The following is a 27,253-nucleotide window of genomic DNA, read 5'->3' as shown; positions in this document are numbered from 1 at the left end:
GATTCCTTAGGTACTGATCAGAAATGGTGCCCCCTCCCCTCTGCTAGCTGTGCGTTGGAAGCAAGCTCTGCTGAAAGGCTGCTGCTTCACTTTCTGAAAATCCCAGTGTTACTCTGTGTGCCTTGCCAGGCCTCGAGATGAAATTTTTCCATGTTCTGTTGAGATATCTGTAACATATGGTGACATTTTCAAATCCTCACCATGCTGGAGAGTCCGTGCTGTAATGTCACTGCCACGTCGCAGGGATGCTGGGGAAATGGCTGGCGGAGCAAACACTAAATCGCATTGGCCAAGTTTTAACAAGTTATCACAGTGGCCCTGGGAAAACTTCAGCCGTGTGGTTCTGTGAAGACTTTGAGGTATTGTAATTAAACGACTGCTGTGCTTTTACCTCCCATAAAAAGCTTTGCCTCCTATAAAAGGTTTTTAGCTTGACGATGCATCAGGCAGAGCTCCTGCCCAGTGTCTGCCTTATTTTGCTGCTGGGGCTGTGCAAGCAACACAGCTCCAGTGCCAGCACCCCAACCCAACTGTGTCTGGCTGGAAGGGCCCCGAAACACCAGCCCTGCCTCCCACTTGGTCACGAGGGAGACAGTGGCAGTAATTTTCTGGCTGATGAACGCGCCAGGCGAGATGGGAAGGGCATGAAAAGATTCAGATTGCCATGAGTGAGAAGCAACACAACATCCATATTGCGTCTCTTGTTCTTGGCATTGCAACAATGCATAGTTTTCTGTTGTCTCTGGAACCACTCAGGCCTGTAATGAATGGAGTACCAGTGATTGGAAACGGTCCTTTTAAGCGGATGTTTCCATTAATTTGCTTTCCTCCTTAAACCTTACAATGTTTTTTTCTCAAGTGTCGGCAGAAGGGCTGAAGCATCTCTTGATCTTGCAGACTGTGTGTCCATGTGGACCAGTGCAGGCACTACATGGAATTTCCAACACAATATTCACTTGTTCTCTGAGCTCTCGATGTTTTGATTAGTTCATTTCACTGGTACTAAAAAGGGAGAACATCCAAGGTCTAAATTTTTAAAGGTGATTGCAGGCAGCAATTCTGTGCACAAACATGGTATATGTACAGCTTATTTTCAGAAAAGCTGAGGTTATCTCCTTCTCCATTACTTCAGGCAAAGTTGTGGCAGTTTGATGTCTCCAAAGAACTGAAAAAAATAATGGTCACCCTTTAAAATATCAGTCAAATGTTTAGAAAAGAGTAGGACACTTCAATTAAAGAAAATCTTTAGAAAATTATTTGTCAATGCCACAACCTGTGAAAAATCAGATGAATTTAGTCCATCCCTTACACTGTCTCCCCTTCTTACTCTGTGATTTACCCAAATCATAAGAACTCTGCTGGTTTAAACATCCCAGTGGTCAGGACAGCTCATGTATGTGACAACAGGGATTACAATCTTCGGAACGTGTCTGAGCAGCTATTGAGTCTTGAATTTCCCACACCCCAAGGCCCAAATTCCAGGATATTAGTAAGATAGAAAAAGCTGTCAGGCACCTATCTTGTCCTATTGGAGAAAAAAAGGTGGAAAAAATGAGAGAGAAAGGGAGAGGAAAAAGCCCTTGGCTTCATCCTAGTGTGGAACTTTTTCCCATCTCAATTTAGCTAAAAAAAAGAGCCAAGACTAACAGCCAATCCTTAGCAACATAGGGACCCCATTCAGAAAACTGTTTAATCCCATGCTTAAGTGTACCTATGGATATGGGTTCTGTTCAAACTTGCATGTTTTGCTGGATTTGGATGGATTTAGATGGAAACTTGAAGATCTGGAGAAGTAACTCTGTATTGGGATGGTTGGTGAGCCCCTGGCACAGGCTGCCCAGAGAAGCTGTGGCTGCCCCATTCCTGGGGATGTTGGACAGGGCTTGGAGCAATCTGGGGTAGTAGAAGGTGTCCCTGCCTATGGTGGGGGGTTGGAATGAGATGGTCTTTAAAGGCCCCCCTGCCACTCAAACCACTGCAGGATTCTGTGATAAAAGAGGGATATCCTGGCTGTGTTCTGCTGTTGCACCACTTCAGCAGAGAAGCCCCACGTTCCCATGCTCCCAGACGTGCTGGACGTGTTTTGATGAGCTCACAGAAATGTGGGGTTGGCTGGGACCTGGGAGGTCACTCAGCCAAGCTGCTGCACTGGGGCCAAGACCATCCCTGACGTGTGTTTGCCTGCAGTTATTGCAAACCCCTTCCCAAGGGGCTCGCTGACTTCCCTCTTTGTGTTCAGGGATTCTCAATGTCTGTGGCTGGGAAGCTCTGCCTGATGTCAGAGCCACACCATCTCTGCCACAAACCCTGTGGGATACAGAGCTGCTCATGCCCTTTCCATAACCCCCTGGAGCTGTGCTACTCTCCCAGACCCAGCAATTCCTGTTGACCAATCTCAGAGCTACACATCAAGTGACCCTGAGCTCTTTCCTCCAGGTCTTTTCTCTAGATTTTGTCAGACTATGTGGAACAGGGACTCTCCAAAATCCTTCCCAAAATCCTCCAGGTCCAAGGTGGGGAGGTGCTGGAGAACCTGCAAATCCCAGTGGCCATGTGGAGTGACCCATGATCTGGGGGTTCTCACGCTGATATAATGGTATTGTTGTTAGTAAAAGAAAAATGCTGGGATTCAGGCATGACTCTGCCCCACAGGATCACAGAGTGATTTAATATTTTAAGCTATGAAACTTGGCCTTTAACAGTTTCTGCAGGGTGCAAGGGGACTTACAAGATAGCACTGTATTATTCACTACCATGGGCCACCTTCTGAATATTATAAACCTTAATTTACTTTTTTTATAATCTGAATGGACTTTTTAAGTATATCTTAGGGAATTGGAGTGAGGAGAAACATTGCTTAATTCAGCCATTGCATCCTTAAAGCCAGATTGGAAACATGGAAACCATATGTGAGCTTTTAGCTAATAAAATAAAATGCCAAAATGTGGCGGCTGAAGCTATTGCACCCAAAATATAATTGCACATATGCTCATTTACTCACTTATAATCAAAACATTAAAAATAAAAAAAAAATCTTTGATACTCAGACTAGGTGTAACTGTTGGACTAAGTTATTTTACAAAATTATTTTACATGGAAAGAATGTGCACGGGTTTTTCTAATGGCAATATGAAAAGCAAACTGTATAAATACAGCCACACACAGCAGCAATTGATAATGTTTCACCTGAACACAAAAACGTCCTCAAAATCCTTTAGCAAGCCAAATTTATATTCGTTTTACAATAAGGTAATCTTACTTTTAGATGGCTCTAGACTACATATTAATGCTAAATGTGTGTTTTATGCTGAGTGTTGGTTTTCTTAGTGGAACATTCATTTTTTCATTACTATGAGTCTTGAAGAGATATTTAGCCTTGCCAAAGGTGCCAGAACTGAAATCATCTCTTTGCTTTAACACTTCATCCCTCATGTCCTGACTGTCTCTAAAACATTACTTTTAGCTGCTTTTAGCCTCTCTTCAATCCAAGTTTTACTGTCCCAGAACTGATTGGAAGCCTCTTGGAGATGTTGAAAATGGTCTGTTTAAAAATCAGTCAGAGAAGACCCCGCTTCTCATGCGGAGGTTAAGGATCGTATAGTCCTTTTCCTCCTCCCATTTTTTGCTCTGATATCACTTGCCTGAATCCAAGGAATCTGAGCTCAGTTGGGGCAGCAGGAAGGGGATTTGCAGCACGTGGTCCCTTGGGAGGGGTTTGCTGAAGGCACGGAGGGATGGGCAAAGAACATTGATGGCATCAATCTTTGGAGGCTGAGGTGTAGTGCAGGGCTGAACCACTGATGGGGCCACAATAAATTCCCTTTTCCTGTGGATTAGCTGTCAAGAGTGGGAAGCAGGAGGAGCAGCATTGCTCTCTCTGACCAATAGACTGCACTAAAATTTGTCTGAGCATAAACCTCAACCCAGTGTGCAGCAAGGTGCCGTTGTCTGGCTGGAAATAACAGGGGCAGCTCTTTAACTTTGGCAGCAGTGACCTTCCTGGTGCTGCCCTCTCCAAAGCATCACTCCCAAGGCCAGCACTGAGTTCCTAGAAATTAGCCAAAGTGACTGAAAAAATGCGTTACGCTGGTGAAGAATCTGTTTTTTCAATTGCCAGCACTTTATTTTTTTAGAAACACAAGAGAAGGGGGTAAAAATTATGATGTGCCTTCTAAAAGGATGAGAGAGGAAAATTAATTAGTAGGGAGGCAATTGGATGGGAATGTGGGTTAAGTGGCTGGCTCTGCCACTGGCTTCTTTCGCAAGCATGGCCAACATCCATAATTCTTCCTCTCCCCAACCTCCATGTCCCTCCTGCCCCCATCCTCCATCTGTACAACAGCTCCCATCTGTAAAGTGTTTCCATTGTTTGTCTCAAGGGCTTGATGGCTTTTGACTCTGTGCAGCGCGTTGCACAACGGCCTCTGGATGCGATTTTATAAACAGCAAATATAAATAGAAGACTTTTAGGGGAGACTAATGAGAAAACTTTAGGAATAATCTGTTTAAAGTGAATTTGAAAGTGAAAAGCTGACATGCAGATGCAGTGCTGGGATATCTTTAAGACGGGCTAGCCAAGAAATTGGCCCTTGTTTATTTTCTTATGTGATAAGGTCGATAGCAAAAATGTATTTTTTTTTAATTATAAAATCAGATGGAGCAGCCAGAGGAATGAGTGAAGTCAGATCAAAGATGATAAATTGAGTCTGATGAGATGAAGACTTTACCTATTTCAAATACCCAACTGAAAGTCTAATTTTGCAGAAAATTCTTTCTTTAAAAAAAAGAGAAAGAGAGAGAGAGAGGAAGAAAAAAAACACAAGACAAATGAAAAGAAAAACATGCCATAGCCAATAAGTTGTGAAAAACTCTGGAGACTGGCACTTTCAAATGCTTGGCAGGTTTTTAAGCCAATTTTTATTTAGTCCACTATAACTGTTGGAGGGTCTGTGATTCCCAACTGTTTCACATCAGAGAATGAAAACAACTATAGCCCAGCCAAGACCACATTGGTGACTGCCAGCCCCTTTATGTGCCAAACATGAAAGCAACAAGTCCAGATGCTTTGATCCCAGCATTTTTGGATTTAGCCCAGAATGTTTTTAACTCATGTTAGGACAACATACATTATAACTGGAAATCAATCAATAGCACTGTGACCTTCAAACGCAGTAAATGTTTGGAGTTAGTTTCTGAGCGTGTAATCTAAATTGGGGATTGGAAGTTGGAAGCAATCCTAACCTAACAGGAAAAAAAAAAGTGTATAGTTTTAAAATCTGGAGTTGCAAGGAAGCAACAAATGAAGGTTTAATTGTTTAGGGAAAGATTATCAGCACTGGAGATGCATCTGATGTGGAGGGAGGACTGGAAAAGCCCAAGGAGCAAAGCAATGCCATCCACCCAAGTGTGGTGGAGAAACAATAAATGGGATAATATGGGAGAAATTGATATGGATAAATAAATAAATATAACCCTTGCCCACTCTGGCCATGGTTGGTGTTCACTCCACACTGAGGGTCTCCAGGGCAGGGTGGCACAAACAGGCAAGGAGATGCCCAAGGGAAACGGGCATGGAAAACCCATCCATGCATCCCAGGAAAATTTATGCCCAATATCTGCATCCTGAACATTTCACATGAATCCTGAGTGACAGCCCCATGCTGAGGGACTCCTTTGACAAAGTTTGTAGCAAGGAAAAAAACAAGAACAGATTTATTGCAAATATTGCTGTGTTATAGGCCAGGCTTTAGCCTGTCTTATAGACAAACACAAGATCCCTTTCACCTTCACACTGCTGCTCCCTCAGTGGACCAACACCTGATGTGCACCAATTTAAATCAAGGTCTGACCTCTACAGGGAAGAAGTGGCTTCAAAAGGTAATTAAAATAATTTAATCTCTTTTTCTTTTTTTATTCTGTGATATGATTTAATTGTATTGCCACTAAATACCAGTCTAGACAAGGTCTTGTTAAAAGCTTTAAAATCCCCCAGTAGTTTTACCTATTAGTGGTGGTGAGTAGCTGTTGGCATGTGGACCAAGCTCACACAAAGCTCTCTTATAGTAGTGCTCCCAAACCCTATCACAAGGAATAAAAAAACACCCAGAAAGACAAAATTAAGGAAAAAAAAAACAAAGCTAGAAAAGCAAGCTACTTTTAGCAAATATGAAATCTGTAATTATGCAAATCACAAATTGTCAAACTGCTGTGTCAATAAATTACCAGCCCCATGCCCAGCCTGGTTGACACCTGCAGTTGTGGGGACACAGGGACAGTGGTGATGGCAAAAAGGTGTCCATGCTCACTGTATAGTGCAGGGAAAGGAGAGAGCCAGGTCAGTGGGCACATGGAAACCACTGGGAGAGGACATGCCATGTTCTTCATGGCTTTGCTTTTACTTCTCACACCTGTGCTCCTCACACCTGTACTCCTTTTGCCTTCTAAGCACAGCCCACACCCTCTCTCCTTTTCCAGTGCACCATATTCTCAGTGGCCTGTTTTTAAGAAAAGGGAAGACGCCCCAAGTGCCACAGGGGATACAAAAGGGTTTTCATGAGCCTCCAGCCCTTCACTGCCACAAAAAAATGGTTTTTGTCAATGGTAGGAGAAAATAACCTGGTGGTAATAATTGCCCTCGTTTGTCAGTCTGGGCTGATGACTTTCCCGTTTCATTTCCTCCTGTGTAATGTTACAGGGGACATATATGAGATATTCAGCAAGGACTGAGGCAGGGAAGTCTGCAGGAGTGTTTAGTGGGAGGTCAGGAATTTTTAAGAGGTATTATTACAAGGCGGTGTGGTTTGGGTCATGTTTCTTGTAGACATCTTGTCAGGAAACTTTTTGAATAATAAATTATAATCTTTTTATATATTGTACAAGCTTATTAACCTTAATCTTCAAACATAAAACTGAATTTTGAAAATATAATCAGAAAAGCTCAGAAGCTAAACAAACAACATAGAAACACAAAAAAAGAAGAGAAATAAAACATATGCTGGCCAGAGTTTTAGAGACAGTAGCCACAGCACAGCAGATCTTAATTAGCAGCTACCTGCAGTGGCAGTGGCCTGGGATGAAATGTTTTGATGTGTGCAAATGTTTCTATAAAACAGTTGAAGCTTTCTTAGATCTTGTATCACTTTTTCCCTAAGCGTTGCGGTTTTCCAGCACGGACATTTCACAGACTGGGATCTCAGGAAGATCTAAAAGTCTTTGCTTTCTGTTTTTGTTTCTCCAATCGTAAATTGAGGATACTTACATTTATTTACTATGAAAGGCTCTTAGTGCTTCCAAAAACCCAGTACTTAATGACTGGGTAGGACCAGCAGTTGTGGTAGCAATAGTTGAAGGCACAATCCTGCCATAAATCCTGCTCACACTCAGACTTGGAAAGTAACTCCATATTAAGTGATACAGGATTCCTGTCTGAAATATTTCTGCAGTGCCATCTTTTGTTTAAAATATTCTTGAACTTAGCCAGCACAGACCTTTTCAGAAGTGTAAAGTGAGCAATTTCTGTTCATTCTGCCAAATCCTCCTGCAAGTGGCAGGGCAGTGCTGAGTCTGACTCACCCAAGGCACTTCACAAACTGAGTCCTTAAAGGTGGCTTGGTGACCAAAGCTCCAGCTCTGCAGGGATTTCCTCATGGCAGGAACTCATCTCTGGTGTACATGTGAGGAAATTTGCTTTATCATCGCCTCTTCCCTTCCAGATGGGTCAGGACTGTTCAAAATCATGGCAAAAAGCAGTGATGGAACCACTGACATCACTTTGTGTCCCAAAAAGACATAAGGATGATGAGGTGGGTCTTGAAGAGCTTTTGGAGAAGGAGGAGATGCCCAGCACCATGCTCATCCCTTGTGCATCCCAAGGGACTGGCTTCATGGCACAGAAAGAGATGGAAAAGCAGGACCTATGCAGTCTGTGAGTCAGGACTTCATGGTAAGGGCTGATAACGTCTGATAAAGTCAGGAGAAACTCCACCTTTCTCCTGCCCAAGTCAGGCAGGTGGCTGCTGATTCTGCGTAAAGGAATGCTTGGAAATTACTGGGATACCCCTTAATTCATGTGCACTGTGGGTCTGAGTGGGAGAGACAATCTATTTAAGTGTGCATATGTGCCCCACCTTCTGTGCCATGGTGCTCATTTCTGGGCTCGTATTTCTGCCCTGAATTCCCTGGAGCCCAAAATGAGGGCTCTTGTCTTGCAGTCCACATCTCCACCCACATCCCCAGGGAAGTCATCAGATGCAGAGGATGCACCATGTCCTGTCCTGATTTACACCCTCCACAGTCCAGCCCTGCCCCCAGCTGGCACCTGGTGAGCAGGTAATATTTATAGAAATGCAAATCAGGGAACCCCTTTCCAATGTAAATAGTACCAGAAGGATTTGACCCTAGGTACTAATTTCCTGTCTTAATCCGTAGTCTAATAGAGAGTTCTTGTAAAATTCAACTTTTCTCCAAAGGTGCCTTTTTTCAAACTCTTGATGGAGGTCAGTGAAGTGATGGATTGTGAATCTCCAGCCTCAGAGTAAGAGTGAATATGATTCAGGTAATTATGTTCCAGTTACTGTCACATATTAGAGATAACTGTAGATTTGTCTTATCTGCTGTGTCACATATAATTGGTGGCTCTTGGTGTCATGTCAGGACTGAAGACACATAAAGCTTTTTAATGGGAAATCTGATCTCACCTGGGGGCATCTTCTGTCTGCACCCATTCTTCTCTATCCCAGGAAATATTTCCATTTATCAGCACCACAGCTGCTCTTGATGAGAAAAAACAATCTTCAAGTGGTCATGAGGAGGTGCTAGGAGGTCTAGGATGAATGGGCAGATGGACAGGACAAGTATGGGGAAATCAAAAAACCAAGAGTTTATTGTCTTGCATTGCTAATTTACCTGTGTTTGAATTTCTGCCCATTTCTCCCTATTTTTTTAAGTTCTCCAAGATAAGAAGAATTACCCTATATTGGTACAGAGATGACCATATTGGCTCTTGTCTCATTTTTGGATCTGTTGGACTTCCTATAACACAAATAATAACTATGGAATACTACCAGACACTGGGGATTCTTTAAAAATTTTATTTCAAAGTCAGATCCAGATCCAGGCTTAGAACAAGAATTTCTGGCATGGGCACAGAACAGGAAGGGGAATTGTAGATCCTTTAATTAACCATGGACCAGGCAAGATACGTTGGCAAATCCCACTGAGAAGCTGCTGATTCCAGCAACGGGCTGCAAGGGAACCTGGCATTCTCCTGGAGCAAACATCCTCACAGCTGAACCCCAGAGCTCATCAGCCCCACACAACTGGCTGGGTTTATCCTCTGCAAGTTCTCATCCCCATGAACAGAGTCAGCCCAGTGTTGTTAAGCTTGTGAAACTTGATGGGCTCACAGCACGAGGCAGTTTAGCTGCTGCTATGTGGGATACCTTTCTGTGTTCAGGTTTATTGAAAACCTTGTGTCCCATCTGTTTCTGGATGCTCCTTTCATGTTCTTCATCTCCTTAGGCTGTCTTTTCCAAAGAGCTCTCTGGATCCATGTGGACTTAATAAGCGATTTTGGTGTGTGCACATGAGCACAAGGACCAAGATGTCTTATTTCATAAAAGTCTGTCACTGATTTATTCCTCCTTCTGCTGCCCTGCTTCCTGTTCATTTCTCCTCACACTTCCAGAGTGAGGGACACTGTTTACATTAAGGATGTTTCTTGTGTTTACAGATGGGGCAGCATTTGTAAATTATTCCAAAGAGTTGTTGTTTCCAAGGAGCCTCTTCAGGCTTTCAAGAAGGGCTCTCACCATGTCAGTGCCTGGGGCTTGTTGTTTGTTTTAAATTTGTTTTATATGTCCTAAAAACCTCCCATGGGACCAGCCAGCTCCTGATGCTGTTATAGCCTCCCTCCCCACATTTCTGGTGGCTGGACAGCCAGGAATGCATGTGGACACTGGATCCAGCAGCATTTCTCTTCTCCTTGAGTGGAATTGAGTGTGACACTCAGTCAGGGAAGTTTATTTCAGAAAGACACCATTCCACCTCCTCTCTGTCCCCCATATGTGTTGAGTCTCTACATCATAACTGGGAGCACTGGAGTTTTATAAAAGCACTGCTTTTTCGTTCAGGAAAAGGAGCAAAACCACACTAGGTTTGTGTTTCATTGCTTTGTGTTGTCATCTGAGTTCTGCTTGAAAGATCCATTTGTTGTTTTGGACATTTTCAAGTTAATTAAAAATATTGTCCAGGAATAGATCCGGCGGAGTCATGGCTCCTCCTGGAAGTTCTTCTGCCCCTCATGGTGGAGTTTGTCCTTCTCTTCACATCTGAACCATGGAGGAACACTGGAAATAAACACATTTATCAGCAAGATGTGCATGCACTTGTCATGGAAGAGTGGACAGGAATTTGAATCGACTGCCATCCTTTTCATCCTGGGATGCAGGAGGATATATTTTCCCTACCATTTTGACATAGTTTTGCATAGCCTAAAATAAAAAGCACATGTTTGCATGAAGGCAAAGTGCACGGATATCTAAACTGTCAAAGAGGAGCAGTGACCAAGCCAAATAGCTTTGGCTAAATGAGGCAAGAATTCAAAGCTGAGCACTGCTGATGAAGAAAATGCCAAATTCATTGCCATTGCTTGTAGTTTTTTATAAAAGAGAAGAGTTGTTGGCTGATCTCAGCAGGCAAATCTAACCTGGAGCATTGCTGAGCCAGTGGGACCTGCAAGTGCATGTGGCAGCTGAAGGCTTTTGGAAAACCTCCCCTGAGCAGGAGCATTTCTATGTCTTCTAAGTCAAGCCTTCAGCTCCTAGTTGTTGAACAACTTTATTTAAATTATACTAGACCCAGTTTCTTGGATGAGATGGAAAACTGAAGTCTTAACCTCCTGTTTTACAGATTTTTTTTTTTAAATCCAATTTTAAACTTCACAATGTCCCAATGTTCTTATTAACTTGCTGACACTTATACTCAGTTAAATCCTGGGGGAATTTTTTTAACCATTTCTTCTCCAAAGTAAATTCCCTTGGGTGGAATTGAACTGGGCAGAAATATTTGTCTTAACAAGCACAGTGGGAGAAGTTTTAAAAGACACTGCACTTGCTGGAGCTTCTAATGCTTGTGAGAACTGTGGAAAGTAATTAAAGTCACTAAATAGATATTTAAAACCTCAGTTTTGGCAAAAAACATCTCCATCTGGAGATATGTACAGAGAAACTGTTGTGACCTGAAGCATGGAGAAGTTACAGAGTTTGTTTAGAGAAGAGTTTTGAATTAAACACAGAAACCTGCCTATGTATGGGTTTAATACCCACAATTTCAGTTTTAAACATAACACATGAGCCAAGTTTTAGGTAGAGCTGCTGGTGCTGAAATGTTATCCAGGAAAAAGTCTGAAAGGAGCTGATACTTCTGTGATAATGCAGCTTTGGGTACTTGATTATTCTTTCCATTTCTGTTTTTACTATGCTCCATTACCAGTAAAATATGCAACGTCAGTCCAGCTCTACCAGTTTTGAAGTGCTCCTTGAGAATTGTAGGAATCTTTTGGCAGGAAAAATGTATCTTTCATATGAAATTCTATTACTATCAAGATAAGTTTTAAAAATATTTTCTTTCTCAAGGAACTGCAAATCAAGCACTGCTCTGCAAACTGACACTCTTGATGAAGCAATGAGCCTGAGCTGCCCGAAAGCAAAGTGAAGAGGCTACAAGTCCATAAATTTGCTGTTATCTGAGTGCCTTTCCAGAAGGTACTTGAATTGATTTGTGTTCTTGGAAATACCATTTTCTGTGTCAACACTGTGGGATGGTGCTGCCAAAAAGCCCCTCATCCTTCTGGGGAAAGTGGCAGTTCAGATGTGGATGTGCCTGGCTGTCATGAGCTGTTATCCCCACTTTTGTCTGGCTGCAGCTCCCTAGAAGTAGCCAACCTTTGAGATTCAATTCCTGCTGTAATGGATTTGAGCAGGAGGTCCTTAGAGAGTCAGTTTTCAAGCCCTTTCACCTTCCATGCCTTGAGCTTTAATATTATTCCTATAAGCACCTCTGACATAAAGCACCTTTGATGTAAAGAGAAAGTTGGGTTCTCTCTCGGCCATTATGGGAAATATTATCTTTCAAAAGAAGGGCAGCATTTACATCTTTAAAAAAAAATCAATTCAAGATCAGAAGCAATGACTTCCAATTCTATTTTTCTTTCAAGTTTTCAGTACCCTGAACCATCTGAGCTCACCCAATAATGGTCACCACTTCAGCTCATCAGTTCCTAGGCAGCCTCCACCAAGATGTATTTGGGTAAGTTACCATGCTATGCCAATATTGTTTTGGGTTGGACAATTTTCTGACACTTGATTGCCCTGGGTAAGACATTTTTGGTGAATCATTATACCAAAATGCAAAGAAGGTAACTTGAGAAAGATGCTTATGTTTCTGTAGCACTTTGCAGCAGATGTCTCCTATTTACTGCTTTATTTTATTGCTTAATGACTGGATCTCGAGTAATTGAGCGATTTGACAGATATTTATTTGTAAAACGTGATTCATTTAGTCAGACATTGTGAAACAGTTTCATGCCAGTTCTAGATATTTTGGTAGAACTTTCTAAAGATGCAAACATTCAAGTAAATTGCTCATGTCAGTAGCACATCCACTTTTTACTGTTCTTTACTGTGCACAAATATTTGAGTTGACAAAAAAGCGCTGGTGAACAGACTACAGGGACTTCTGAACTTTAATCAACCACAAGCACTGGCAGGGTTCAGAAGTAATTTCCTAACTATGAATCACCTGCAGACAATGAATCACATTCTGGAGAAGATTGCCAAATAAAACAAGCCATCATGTATAGCTCGCATTGACTGGACTATGGAAAGGCCTTTGATTCACCTAGCTGAAAGAGAAGATGTGATGAAAGCACTGAAATAAAGGCATAAAAGAATGTAGGAATCCCAAACCACATCTGCCAGCAGTGAATGGCGACATTTAAGTTCGACAAGGAAGATAAAAGAAAGCGAGACTAAGCAAAATAGCAGCCGAGGAGACACTATCTTACTGGAAAAGACTTGCCTGGAGAAGAACTTCACAAAGCATTTCTGGGAAGAAGACCTTAGCTTAACTTCAACCATATGTTCGAGCTCAGATTTCGGCTGTGATGGAGCAGTTGTCTCTGCTGAACTGGCCAATGATCTCCAGGCGATTTTTAGGGGAATGGAAGTGGAGGGAGAGCAGGGAAGACAAATAGCAGGGGAAGGCTGCGGGGACAAGGCGCTCTCCCTGTTGGCCTGGGGCTTGCTGAGGTGAACAGAAAGCTCCTCCAGGGATTCCACTGGCCAAACTCCTGCTGCTGGAGAAGACGTGTTAGGTTTCCACCTCAAACAGAAAGGGGCCAAGATTTTGGGTGCTAACAATACAAAAAAAGGACAGGATCTTGAATAATGTTTTTCAGAGACAGTGCTGAATAAAGGGATCGTGAAATAGGAGAAGAAACCAAAAACTTCCTGGAGACTGTAAAGAATCACACATAAGAGTAAGTCCTACCACAAGGAAAAGAAACAGAAGAGGGGATAAAATTGACTTTTTTTACTATTTTATTTCTTTTGAGAGGTCTTTGGCCATGCTCTCCCCAGCAGTGAGACAATAGCTGGTAAAGCAATGACAGCGGAAGCAACGAGAGCCCTGCAATTATCTCCACTTTGATGATTCCCCTCTGGTTGTGCCAGCATTCAATAAACCCTCAAATTGCATGCTGTAGCAGGAGAGTGAATTTACTGCAGCCAAAATCATATGAGTGCAATGAATCAAGACAGCCTTTCCACACTGCTCAGGTCTGGCTGGTGCGTTCCGCTCCACAGACTAACATATATTAAAAACAAAAAAAAAAAGGTACAGCTGAATTCCAAAATCCTCACAGTACCTACCAGCTAACTGCCAGCATAAAGAGGTCAAAATTGGTACCTCTGCCTTGGTTTGTCTCCTTCTCAAAGGGGCAAAAATTAGGTAAAAAAAAAAGAATTTGCTTCAGAGAAAGGAGCTGCGGCAGCCCGGCGCTGAGGTACTGGGCTGTAAAAAGCCCTCTCACAGGGGACTTTACAGACACCCAGCCTGATTTGCAGTGGGTGACGGGCCCTTTGCCCGGGCTCGTTTAGCCGGAGCGCGGTGTGAGCGCAGGGACCGTGAGCACTTCCCCGCGCAGCCACGAGAGAGCACCCGGCAATTAGCGCTGGAGGGATGCGGCAGCCGGGACAGCGCTGCGGGAAAAACCCCTGCTCGCACTTCCCTCCTCGCCTTGAGCTCCTCAGACAAAATCTGAGTCAAGCCGGGCTTCACTAAACCCGCGCTGCTTGTTTTGAGTGGCTGCGAGGTTCGGCCGTGGGTTGGCGGTGCAGGGATGGGGTGGAGGCTGTGGATGCTGCCCCTGGTGGGGCAGGGGATGGAGAGTTTGTCCCCTGGCTCAGGATCTTCTTGTTCAAAGCCAAAGGCTGCCTGAAAGACTGCTGGCAGCTTCGGCTGCCCTTTCACGGCGGCAGCTCTGTACCTAAAAGTCTGAAAGTTAAGTTGTCCATTTTCCTGTGTGCTGGATAATAAACTCAGGCATTGGCTGATCAAAGCGCCTGCCCCGTGAGGCGCAGCTGAAATAAGTATTCCACACTTTATTCCTCACATGTTAGATACAGTGATAGAGGCAAGAAATGTTGTGTGGACAAGCAGGCACAGGGAGGGGGTCTGTGGGGGTCTCTTGCCTGCTGCTGTCCCTGCCAGGGCACATTCTATTGAATCATAGAATCATTTAGGTTGGAAAAGGCCTCAAATCCATCCATTCCTGATGCTCCTGTGAAGAACTGCTGCACTCCCAGAATATGTTAAATTCTTGGTTATAAACTCTTTTTTTTTTTTTTTTCAAAGAGCTTATGCCAGTTTTTACTGTGAGGTTCGTGGTGAGCTATCAAGGAAGGAAAACAAATATTATAAATAATAGAAAATTATTGATGTTCCCGGGCAATACTTACAAACACAGATAGCATTTAAAAAATGCAGAAATCCCCTGAAACCTCAGATCACACATGAATCATGTAGTTCACGAGGCACATGTTTACTTGTGTGGTTACTGGGGTACATATTTTCACAGGCATGTAACAGCGACTCCCGGGCACGATTCCGGGGCAGCGTGCCCAGCCCAGAGCTGGGATATCCAAGGCTCAATCCCACCCCACTGCCAGAGCCCTGCACACCTCCATGGCCTGGCTGTGCTTGAGCCAGGCTGGGGGCAGTGCCCTGCGTGGCACAGCCAGGAGCCTCAGCAAAGGGGCTGAGGGGTTTTGGGTTCAGCTGTGGGGTGTCCTGAGCTGGGGCTCCATCACCTGGGGGGATACTTTGCTTCCAGGACTTTCTCTTGGGAGAAGGAGGAAGAAGAGGAGGAGGAGAGACAGTGGGCCTGAGGTTGAGGAGTCTGCAAAGGGATTTTAGTGCTTTGACCCACATCCTCAAAAGCTCCCAGTGAGCAGCCTCTGTACCACCAGCCCACTCCCAGGTACTGTCAAGTTGAAAACTTACAACAGAAATAAGAAAAAAAAACCCTAACAATAAACAAAAAAGTCAAGTTAAAAAACAACAAAGTAATTAACCAGCAGTACAGCCCTGCGTGTTTTTTTCTCTTTGGCAGCCCCTTGCAGAGACGCTCTGGCTCCAGCCATTCAAGCAGTTTCCTATCACTTGACTTCAAAACCAAGCAGCACCAGCAAGAACCAGCAGCTCTGCCACCACTGACCTGCACCAGCCCTGGGACAGAGCACACACAGCCCCCAGGGACAGGTGGGTGAACCCCCTCACCTTTCAGCCAGGGGGGGTTTGAAGTCACCTCCTCATTCACAGCCGTTGTGGCTGCTCTGTCCCTTAGGTGAGCACTTTCTCCAAATTCCATTAATATCTATGCAATTAAATGCAGTACTTACATGTAGGTACCTATTATTATATGCAATATATGAGTATTTTAAGTACATAAAATCAGGAAGGAGTGAAAAGCAGCAAAATGAGTTTGAAACCACTTTAACCCCAGGGATATTTCCAGCCCGGCGTTAGAGAGAGTCAGCCTAATTCAGCAGAGCCTTCATTCAAATTACCCTGTTGTAGGAATACTACTAATTAAGTCTACACTTAAATATCAGAGAAATTGTAAGAAAACAAAATCCTGCTTGATACTTAATAAACACTTTATATTTAGAACTTAATAAAAAGGGTTGTCAATATGCTTAGCTGAGAGAGATCAGATAGCTGGCTCAATGACCAGGTGCTATGAAAAGTAGTAGAAGGTGCTTTGAAGGACACCCAAAGTGTTAGGAAAAAAATCCTCCAAGTGAAATACATAATGTATCTATTCCTCTAAATAAATTTGGGGTTACTGACAGGCAATAGCAGGTGGTACCACAGGAAAAGCCGTGCCAAGCAGCCAGTGCTCAAGTTGAATTTTCACAAAGTTTTCTCAATTCCCTTCATTGAATCGTCCTAAAATATTTTCAGAAGTTGAAATTTTTCCTCCTGAGATATGTTGTAGCCAGTAAATGCTGTTTATATCGACCACAAACAAATCTTAACTGAATCTCTGCAACTGATGTCTAAGTTCAGTGAACAAAAATAATCATTCCAAAGAGTGTTTAAGGTGAAATCAAGCTGTGGTTGCAAAAGGCTGGTGGAAAACATATTGGATGGCATGGGCTGACAGTCAGGCTGCTAAAGACACCTTCTGGATCAGTTTTAGGAATTGCTTATTAACCACTTCAATAATAAACAGAGAGACTAAGGGCATGCAATAAAAGAAAATCCAGTGGATATTTCACTCAATATCCTCAAGCATGACACATTTATTTCATTCAAAAATTCTTTGTTGTTGACTCTGTAATGTGATTCAATGTTTACTTCAGCTAATGATTTTTAGGGATCTTTCATTGGCCTTTTGGGGCTATAAATGCAGTGAAGATCTACAAGACATGCAAGGGTTCAGTTTGGTTTTGAAAGGAAAACCATATAAAAGGAATTTAAATTATGATTTAATCTTCACTAACAAGTTTCTGGAAGACCATACACCCTGAAAGCATTGCACAGTGACACAGTGATGAAACATAGCAATGGGCTCGATGCTGCAATGCAAAAGAAGGGTTTTATTCCCATATCTGTCTTCATTTGTGTGCTTTGGGGTCAGCAGGAGTGGCCCCAAAGGTGGGTACTGCTCTTGGAATATGCTGAGCAATCAATTACTTTCAGGGCCCTTCTGTAGTAGGCACTGACTCCTAAGGGGTTTCTAGTTCATCCCCTAATGTGTGGGTTTAGAAATAAATATGCTTATTTCCAGATGCTTTCTGAGGGAAATACTATAGTGTATTTACAGTTCAATTTAACTGCATTTCTGAAAGTCACTTTACGCTGAGGATGGGCTGCTGGGGAAAGAGAGACCAAGAAATTGGTCCTTAAAGAGGTTCTCATTTCTGCTCTGAGCTCAAGTTTACTTCTCACGCCAGTTTGAAGCCAGTGAATAAAATGCAAGCGGAGTTAGTTCTTTTGTCATCCTTAAGAAAATAAGTTAGAGTGGGTCCTTGCAGTTTGCTGATCCAGGATTGTTTTAAGATACAATTGTTAGGCATGTTTTAAAAAGAAAAAAAGATCTTTCAAGAGCTCATTTCCCAGAACATTACCAGCCAACAGCTCTAATGGGCTCACGCCACACAACAATTGTTGACTAATACTATGTGCTTTGCAAAGAAAAAAAAAAAAAAAAAAGAAGAAACAAACTGTTATATGTTTTTTGTTGAGATATATTTAGAGAGCTTTCTTATTGTTAAGAGCTTTAGGAACAATAATCAGTGGTATGTCATTCTGGTATTGTTAGCAAAGTCCTTTCTATTGAATTTTCAAGATGTTGTAAAGTGAGATTATGTGAGTAGCACCTCTGGACACTTTTTCCCATCATTGTGTTGGTATCAATCGCTGACTTCCACTGTTTCTCCTGGTATTAAATGAAAATGTTGTTTCCCACTACGCTGATTGGAGGCTGTATAATGCATGACATAACTGATAACCCTACTGAGATTACACATTGTAAGATTCAAACTGCACGAGAAATTTGGACAACAAAGTAGGTGGCCACTTGGACTGGGATACAAAGTTTAAAAGAGAATGTACCGGGATCATTGTTTCAGCTGAAAAGAAGAAACGTTACAAGTGGATAATTTACGAGGCTGGTTCCTCAGGTTTTGGGAAAATGCTTCTTTCTTGTTTTTTTTCCCTTGTTGTTCTGTGGGGACAGTAGGTAGAATTTATTTTCCAAGGGCAAAGTGTTGCCCTAAGGCTCCTCAGCCTCACTCACCCCTGGCAGAGCTGCATTAGAGCAGAAACCCACACCCTGCTGAGACTCCTGACATTTTCCAAAGAGGAAATATTAAAAATTCAGTGGCAGAGTGGAGGAGGAGTAAGTTATACTTTGGAATAGCAGTGAGCTGAGAAAGCCGGATTTTTCTACTCTGTAATAAAACCCCCTGAAAATAATGAAAGGTTTTGAGCTGACTTCTGTGTTACACCCCACCAGTATCTGGGCAGCATAAAGAGCAAATAGGGAGTTCCCTCATAGCAGGTTCTGGCTGCTGCCATTTCCCTCACATCATGTCAGGTTGTTTTGGTCTTGCACTTGTGCTTCAGAAGGATTTTTTTTTTTTTTTTGAGAGATGACTGAGCTGATCAATGCCTCTATGCCATCCTGCTGATTACCCACACCTGCTTCTTTTCCCCCAGCACCACAACAAGTTTGGGGTGGTTCAAGACTTTTGATGGGGTTTTTTTGGGGTGGGGTTTACCCCTGCTCTACTTTATTCTTCACACAGCGACCTTCTGCCCAACTTTGCTGTTTCCTAAGCTAACAGAGGGTGGCATGACCAGAGGTTGGCTTATGGATGGCACAAGGGGAAGGAGAGGTCACTGGCATCCCATTCCCTGTCCATCCTCACAGGCAGCAGAGAAAAGCATGGGGAAAAACTCAGCTACAAGCCGTGCTCCTCTCAGCCTGATCTCTGTGCTCAGCCAGGGCAGGGGCAAATTCAGACCTGACCCTGGCACTCCTCAGCAGATGGGGTGTTCGGTCCAAAAAGCAGTTCTTGATCTCCCATTCAAACCTTTTATGGACGAGTGTAAAGCTGGAGCAAGTTGCTCCATGCAGTGGTTAAAGTTTTAATAGCTCTTAAGTAATAAAAACAGCAGAACTGCTTCCAGGGAGTACCAGGGAATCAAGTCTAAATGTAATAAAGGTCTCTCCTTCGTTCTGGTGGATTGCAAAGGGTTTTGTGGCTTGTGGTTGCACAGAGCTGAGGGGCTGTGGATCCTTCTGAACCAAACTTTTACTACACCAGTGTGATTGCAGCTGACTGGAGCTCACACCTCTGGGAGTGCCCCCCGAGGAAGGGTAGACATATCTGAGACTGGAAAGATTTTCCTCCCTTAAGACCTGAGCCCAAGGCTGGGTGCTAGAAAATATTTCTGGCCATGCTCAGATGAGAGATAAATTCAAGAGAAGACTCACCAGACTGGTGCCCAGGGTACAGGGGACAGATTCCAATGGGGCTTGTTCTACTGGACAAGGACTGATGGTTTGTTTTAAGCTAAAAGAAGATCTATTTAGACTGGACATAATGAAGAATTCTTTACAATATGGGTGGTGAGGCCCTTGGTCGCCCAGAGAAGCTGTGGCTGCCCTGGCCCTGGAAGTGTCCAAGGCCAGGTTGTGGAAGGTGTCCCAGCCCATGGCAGAGGGGTTGGAATTGGATGGCCTTTAAAGGTCCCCTCTAGTCTATTGTATGACTCTATGAAACATTTGGGTACAGTAAAACATGTACTTCCTTAATTAGGAAGATCAAAATCCTTTAAATATTTGTAAGAATCAGTTTTAAATTAGACCATTAGGTTTTGTCCTCCAATGTTTTACTTTCATTTGGATTATGGATGACCTGATATTGAGTCTGCTGGGATTTTCCCATAAATACCTCTGGAATTCAGGAGAGGTTGAATGTTTAAGTGAATTTTAACATAGCTCATGCCTGAATTTTAATTTTTTTTCCTACTGTATCAGCACTTCAGATGTCAAAAAACCCTTTGCTATTCTAGGAGCGGAGAAAGATGTGTGGATGAGACGGGAGAGGATCCTTGGAGGACGCTGAGGTCAGGTCTGCAGTCTGTGTGTGGAGAAGGCAGCTCACCACCTTCCTCTCTTTTGATGGCAGCTTTAAGGCAGGAGACCCCGCAGTGAGCTGCTGCTGAGCACCCTGAGCTCTCTTATCCGTGCTGAAATCTCTGCCTCCGCTTGTGAACTTTTCCAGGAGCTTTCCTAGCAGGAGTTCCTCCAGTGGCCACCCTGGGGAAGGCAGAGGGGCTGGTGTGGCTTGGACAAAGGGGCTGCTTTGCTGCAGTTACCCCCCTGCATACCTCCCCCCAATTAGCCTGGACCTTAATTGGGCCTGACACGCGCCTGTTGAAAGAGATTCCCCAGGAATTAAAGCGCTGCTCCTCTGGTTTGGGTTGGCTGCTGATGTGAAACATGACATGATCTTGGAGAATTTTCTGAGCTTACCATGAAACAAGGCTGCCACAGGTATCAAGCGGGCTTTGTGCTGGGGCTGTAATCATATTACAAATTGAACGCTTCCACATGTGCGTGCTGGCACATCCACCCGCGCCTATCTCACATGTATCTGCCCCAAGGTACAGATGCTGAGGTCTTGACATAGCATAATATGGATCTAAATATATTTTCCAGATTGCCTTAGCACATGCTAATGAAAATGAGGAGTAAAAGGCCCGCAAGATGCAGCTGTTTAAAATTTTCTTCAATCCCCGAAAATCAACTTCTTAATTACTGATAATTTAAGCATCAAAATCACCACTAACCCTCTTCTCCCACTAGACCCTCCCAAGCTGGGAGGCCTGCTTGAAGACTCTTGGGCAAAACTTTTTCTTAGAAGTGTAGCTTTTCATCAAATTTCTTCAGCTTTTCTGGAATTAATTAGTATTAAAATAAAGCAGGGAAAAGGCGAGTGCCTGCTGGAGGTGCCTTCTCTCAGACCTCCTGCTTAGACTGCTAAAGCTCATTGTACCACAACACTTTCATATTTCCACAGCACCTTTCGTAACAAAAGGTTCCCCAAACTTCCCCAAATGGATTTATAGATATAAATAGCTTCAATTGCCTTTAAAATGTGCACCCTCTTGGAGCAAAGAAAGCAGGCTTGGCTTCCCTCATGCAAAAGGATCTGTGTTCAGTCTGGTTTGTGTGGATACCTAGTGGGGCAACCAGTCCCAAGCAAAGTTTAGGCAGTGGTTTTGGGATAAAGGCTGGCAACATATTCCATGAGTTCCTGGATCTCTGTGTGGCAGTGGGGCCTCTTTCCAGGGATTATCTAAATGTTAGTCTTGTTAAAATCTAAATTCTGGAATCATTTTGCTGAGAATTGCTTTCCTCTAGCAGCAAATAAGTCTGAACCAGAGGAAAAAAAATAATGGAAAAGAAGGTGTACACAGTACTTATTTTTTACTTTTTATTTGATGTCCACCATCTCCCCAGACTTCCCTAAATGACTCTGAACTTGAGTTGAGCCTTTCCTAAAGCTGGCAGTGTTTTCTGTACAGAAACAGAAGCTGAATTAATCTGGCTCTTGCCAGCCCCAGGCTAGGTGTGCTCCCAGACCCACAGAGCCAGTCAATGGATGGGAGTAAGGCTGGTTTTGGCCAGGCTGCAGAAAACATTTTCCTGCTAACTGGAGTCCTGGCAAGGAGCATGGGCTTTGACATGGAAAAAGGGGTTTCTGTTTGCTGCTGGATACCTTTGTTTTGTTTAAATCATTACTGGAAGCATCTTTAAAACTGACTTTTCCACACCACTCTACGAGAGAGCAACAAAACCACAACTGGGACTAAATATAGCTGGAAGGCAGAGAGCACAGTGGAGCCATCCAGGAGCTCACTGTGAGTCTCTACATGGGAGAGACCTGACAGAAACTTTTAAAGTTCAAAACATGCATGGAGCAACAGGCCAAACTGAATAGCTGACCAAAAGCAGCCCTGCAAATGCTTTTCTAATAACTTCCCCTCCCATTACTCCACAAATGTACCCATTGGAAACAGCAGCTGACACGGGAATGGTGACTGAGACCCACAGGGCTATTGAGGAGCTGGGCCAGGGTGAAATATTGATTAATCATCTTGTCATGCTGGGGCTTTGCTTGGCTCTGTAGATAGGAATTGAGAGGGTGATGTGCAGCTCCTCCATCTAGGAAGGCTGCTGCCTCACATGGGAATGACTTGTTGACTTACAGAAAAGTGGGGTGAACAGTAGGATGATGCTGAAATAAGCTGAAGGGATTTTTGAAAAGTATTGGCTTTTTTTATTTTTCCTTAGAAAAAATTAAATCACTGGAGTAGAAAGCCAGAAACATCAACCCTCACTCAGCATCTGTTTGTATCTGGACAATTGCACCTGTGTGGTCCATTGGGGAGGGTATGACACTAAGACAAAAACCATCCAGTTTTCTTTGTTTATTGGAGGATGAGATGAGTAATCAAATCTGGGTTTGCTTTTCAGCTATTCCTCTGGGTGAACAACTCTGGTACTGAGACAAGGCAGTGAAAATCAAGGTCATGGTAAAGGATCTACATGGAGTTGAAGGATTTGTGGATATTACAGAAATACTCTTTGTCCCCTCTGCCCATCAAACCCTGTGGCCAGTGCTGCTGGCTGGGACACTGTGACAAGAAAATACCAGGTTCCTGACAACCAATGGGAAAATCAGCCCAGGGATTGGTGGCATTTGCTCCCTAATGGTCACCAGAGCTGGTTATGGGCAGGTTGAACTAACCCTGAGCTCAGCTCAAGGAGCACTTTTCCTGACAGGTCTATGATACGTGTGCTGCTTAACCCAGAACATTAAACCCAGGGGACACGGTCCCACCTTTTCTCCACCTCCCAAACCCTCTTTCATCTAGGGCAGGTGAGGGCAGAGCTGATAAGAACTGTCATTGCATCAAATTAAAGGGGAAAACGATCTGGAAAGCTGTTTGCAGATAAAGCTTGTCTTGATTAACCTATTTGTTCTCTGTATTTGGCAGAAACCTAAAACCAAGTTTCACAGTGACTTTAACTGCCCTAAAAATAATGGCCTATTTATGCAATTATCTGCATGTACGTGGCCATTGCTTCAGGCCACTGCAGTACAAGAATATGCACACAGGATTTTTTTTTCATCTATTTACTTTTTTTCCAGGTGGGGTTTAGGCTTCCTGCATGAAAACCATTCCAGTGCAGGTTCTCAGCTTGCCACCAACTCGTGCAGAAGGCTCTCAAGCTGAAGGAGCAAACCAAACAAGCCCACACCTGGGCTGAAGACAAGAATGACACATATATTCTGAAATATAACTTAATATCTTATGAGCTACAAGAGGTCTTTGGGCACTGACACAGGCTGAGAGCAGCATCTCAGCCTTTCCATCTCTGCTGATGACAAGATCAGCAAGATGGGCATTCCCTGGGAAAATGCTGGCTTTTCCTACGTCCCTCCTCCACAGGTTGCTTAGAAGCAGGGATTCAGATCCGATTTCAACGGGAACACAAATTAAAATGCTCTTTTTTTTTCCTTTTTAGACTCTAGAAGGCTCATTTTATGCAGTTGGAGGCTCATTTAGCTTCTCAGCCATGGATTTTGATCACTCTGGTGAGTGAATATTTCACTATGCACCAGCCAAGCCACTTCTTCCCAACAAGCAGCAGGCAGGCAAAGCTCAAAGGCAGGGTTCCACAAGCGCCTTTGAAGGTGACACTGCACCAACCTCTTCTGTGAAATGACCTAAATATCCCTCTTTTCCAAGGTAGTGTTTTGAAACTTAAAGGACTTAACTAAACCCCTCCAACAGTCAGTCTATTGAGAGGCTCTGGCTCGGGTCCCACATTTCATGGCCAAGTCCAAGACACCTCCCAGTGCCCCATCCTCTGGTTGCCCTCATGACCCCACAGATCCATCTTTGCTGCAGAGGAAATGCTCCTTTTTTTTTTTTTGCCCCAACTCAGACAAAACCAAGACAAAAAGGAAATAGATCCCTTCAGTTTTGTAGTCCTTTATTATTTTTTTTTAAGTTGATCCTCCCATAGTAATGTACTGAAATGCGTAACAGTTACATTGTACAAAGCATTTAAAGAAAGTACCTCAACTTGCCGATTATTTCAAAATGAGATTATAAACAAAAGGAAAAATAAATCTGGTCCCTCACTAAAGGCCAAAAAAACCCCCAAAAAATAACTGAATACCTTCCGTTATTTATTTATTTTTTTAAAACATAAATTTGGAACACTTCATCTTACAAATAGGATTAACATGAACATAACATCACACAAGCTCGCAGACAACCAGCATAAAATATTGGGTACAGTTTTTTTAATCAGAAGAATCATGCTTTCATGAAGAAATTATAACTGTTTATACAATCGAATCAATTTACTGTATTACAAAAAAAAAAAAAACAGAACAAAACTAAGTCGCATCTATTAGTTATTTAGTTCATTAAAAGGCAAAAAAAAAAATAAAAGAGGAATGTAAGAAAATTTCAAACACTGTTTTGCACTCCCATATACACAGATCAGTTCACCTCACTTTTTTTGGAAGTACATGGGTGCCTTACATCGTAACGCAGTGGGGGACTGGAGCAGTGCTGTTTGTTACAGGAACAGTGCTATTGTAATCAACAAACAATCGTTTGCCAACAAATAAATACACGGTACACACAACACAAAGGAGAAATTAAAGAGGGTAGGGGGAAAGGAAACAATACAACAAAATAGTGACATGATTGTCAAAAATTAAAAAATCTCCTTACAATGATTCGAACTAGTGGTGCTGTCGATGAATGCGGTGCTTTCACGGAATTATCTGGATGATTTAGCTTCTTGGAGTAGTGAACATTCATAGTTTACAATATACACAAGCCTCTTATGTATTGTTTCTCAGAGTTCTTTCTTTTTCTGCCATTTTTTTTTCTCCTCGTTTTTCCTTTTTTTTCAAACAATGCAGTTGAGAAGGTAAAAGAATTACGGAGAGAACAAAATATTCCCTGTTACTTCTTTCTACATTTACGATGGATAGTGCGCATTTGATAGAACTATTTTCTTTCTTTGAAGGGCTAAAATGCATAAAGCTTTAATGAAGAGATTTGTACATAAAAGCAACTGTTCCCAATCTTGTGTCAAACTATCTTATACAAAAAGAAAATCAATTCAGTTCCTACTTTAAAGGAGTGCCCATGTGTGTATCAATGCAGTCTTAACCCGCCTGCCCCTGCCCCTCAAAGCCGGGTGAACTGGAAGACACTTTTTCCCGGCCCCGTTTACGTAATCCACTGAAACAATTTTTTATTTTTATTTTTTTTTTAAAGTCGCATTGATCCTCCAGAAGTCAGCAGCTGCCTTTGCTGTGCAAAACAAAGTATTGAGAATAAATAGTTTCTTTCTTTTTTTTTTTTTCTTTAAAATTATTCCGTTTAAGGTCACCGGACTTTAAATGAGTGACCCTGCAGATTTATAAGGCATTCTGCTCAGCAGTCTTTTAAATAGTCATATATGAAAGAGCCATGCTACTGGTTTGGACTTGGTCCCATCCTCGGAACGACCCCGCACTGTCATACGTGGCTGATGGACTGGATGGCGCTGGATTCCGCGGCGGCTCTCGCCATACTGTGCCACATGTTGGGAGAACTGTGGGATGCAGAATGAAGGGAGTCCTTCTCAGAGAGAGAGAGCATCATGGCATAGGCCTGGATGGGGACAGAAGAGGGACAAGGAGGTCACACTCCTGCAGCAGGGATCTGAGCTTGGACCCGCGCCACTCGTGTGCGGCCAGGGCAGCAGGCAGGCTACAGCCACTGGGCTCAGCTTAGTTAAAAAAAACCCAACTAAATGCTTTAGGTAAAACCACTGTCAACCCCTTCACTGACACTTTTGACTCACTAATAGTAATAATAATTTCTGCTTTCATCTGGTTTCACAAAGCTCAGAGAAACCTTTAATAGTTGACAAGGTCCCAAAGTCTCCTTTGCCTTCAGATTCTTGGCACAGGAGTCTCTTTTCAAGTGGCTGAGGAATCACATTATCCCTTGTCTCGTCCTGTATTTCACCAAATGTAACAGTCTCCTTTGCTGACCTTTCCTACATGCATATTCTGCAGTTTTTAAAACAGGAATCTTTCAAAGGGGCTAAAAAAACCCATTTTAATTAGTTAATGTTTAGAAAACAGTAAAAAATAGCATGAGGATACCATTTCAGTTATTGCTGTTTGTAAAACGTGCTGAGGACCTAGAGGTGGTACCATCCATCAGGCTATAAAAAAATACCAAAAAGCCAAGCTAGCCAGAAGATCAAGTCACATCCCTGTGAGGCTGCAGCAAAACTCTGCAGCATCAGTGTCAGCAGAATGGGACTAGTTCTTAACATTCATGGCATTTCTGGGGGCAGCAGGCAGAAAAAAAAATAGTAAAAAAAGTAAGAAAAAAAGTATGGAAGTCCTCTGTTCTCAGGGACCAGAGTGCCCTGCCATGTCTCTGGGGTGCAGTGGGATGTTGGGTGAGCCTGAGGTTTGTGGACATGGAGCACAGCCCTGTCTGACAAAGCTGGAACAACCCTGCCTGCCACACACTAACAGCTTAATCCTGTGGGTATTTGGTGACAGTAATATTTTAACTAAGTTAAGCTTTTACCTGGGATTTGGATTTCCTGTACAACGGTTGCTTGAGGTCCTCTGGCAGCTGGGAAGCATTGAAAGCTGCCAATTCAGCTTCACTGTATTGATTTTCTTCCATTTTCCTCATTTTGAGGCTATCTGTGAAGTGCCTTATGTGGTCCAAAGCTGAAAGTCCAGTCTTACTATACTCCTCTTCTTTATACCTACAAAAACACCACGGAGGTTTTAAATGTCAATTAAATGATCCTCTCTGCGTGCCCTCATCTTCTCAGATTTACACATCTGAGCAATTTCCCCCTTTTTCACATTCATAAACCAGCTTGCCTCATGGAATGGCGATCCTGAAGTAAAAGGAATTCCCTTTTCTGCTCTAAAGAAAGGGCAGTTGAGTGGGGGAGGGAGAGTTTGTCTCTCTCGTGGTGTCTCCACAGCCTTTCACAAGGCCATTATGAGAGATCCAGGACGGCTCACGGAGCAGATAACGTCTCTCCCATGGA

At 43.1% G+C, this 27,253-nt stretch overlaps 1 protein-coding gene and 1 long non-coding RNA gene across 9 annotated transcripts in view; one reads left to right on the top strand and one right to left on the bottom strand.

The window, feature by feature from the left end:
- The first annotated feature begins 548 nt into the window (after positions 1-548).
- The window catches only part of LOC143694900 (uncharacterized), a 29,925-nt gene continuing 3,220 nt past the window's right edge, over positions 549-27,253 (top strand). Inside the window, exons 1-7 of one of the 3 annotated variants that reach the window (XR_013183705.1) lie at positions 549-8,554; positions 11,634-11,762; positions 12,215-12,306; positions 15,392-15,538; positions 15,644-15,819; positions 22,619-22,677; positions 23,298-23,645. This is a non-coding gene — a long non-coding RNA (uncharacterized LOC143694900). Of the gene's footprint in view, positions 8,555-11,633; positions 11,763-12,214; positions 12,307-15,391; positions 15,539-15,643; positions 15,820-22,618; positions 22,678-23,297; positions 23,646-23,674; positions 23,745-27,253 lie in introns of those variants that run through there. The other 2 variants (XR_013183704.1, XR_013183703.1) reach the window with 2 other exon arrangements.
- MECOM (MDS1 and EVI1 complex locus) overlaps positions 24,129-27,253 on the bottom strand; it is a 48,191-nt gene continuing 45,066 nt past the window's right edge. For all 6 annotated transcript variants that reach the window (XM_054639195.2, XM_054639194.2, XM_077184168.1 and 3 more), the window contains 2 exons: positions 26,773-26,959; positions 24,129-25,833 (listed from right to left, as the gene is read on the bottom strand). In XM_054639195.2, coding sequence (XP_054495170.1) covers positions 25,699-25,833; positions 26,773-26,959 — 322 coding nt within the window. In that variant the 3' untranslated portion in view covers positions 24,129-25,698. The remainder of the gene's footprint in view (positions 25,834-26,772; positions 26,960-27,253) is intronic.

Source organism: Agelaius phoeniceus, chromosome 10 (genome assembly GCF_051311805.1).
Source record: "Agelaius phoeniceus isolate bAgePho1 chromosome 10, bAgePho1.hap1, whole genome shotgun sequence".
Lineage (NCBI taxonomy): Eukaryota > Metazoa > Chordata > Aves > Passeriformes > Icteridae > Agelaius > Agelaius phoeniceus.
Note: the sequence above shows the minus strand (reverse complement) of the source record. Positions and strands in the feature narration are given on the sequence as shown.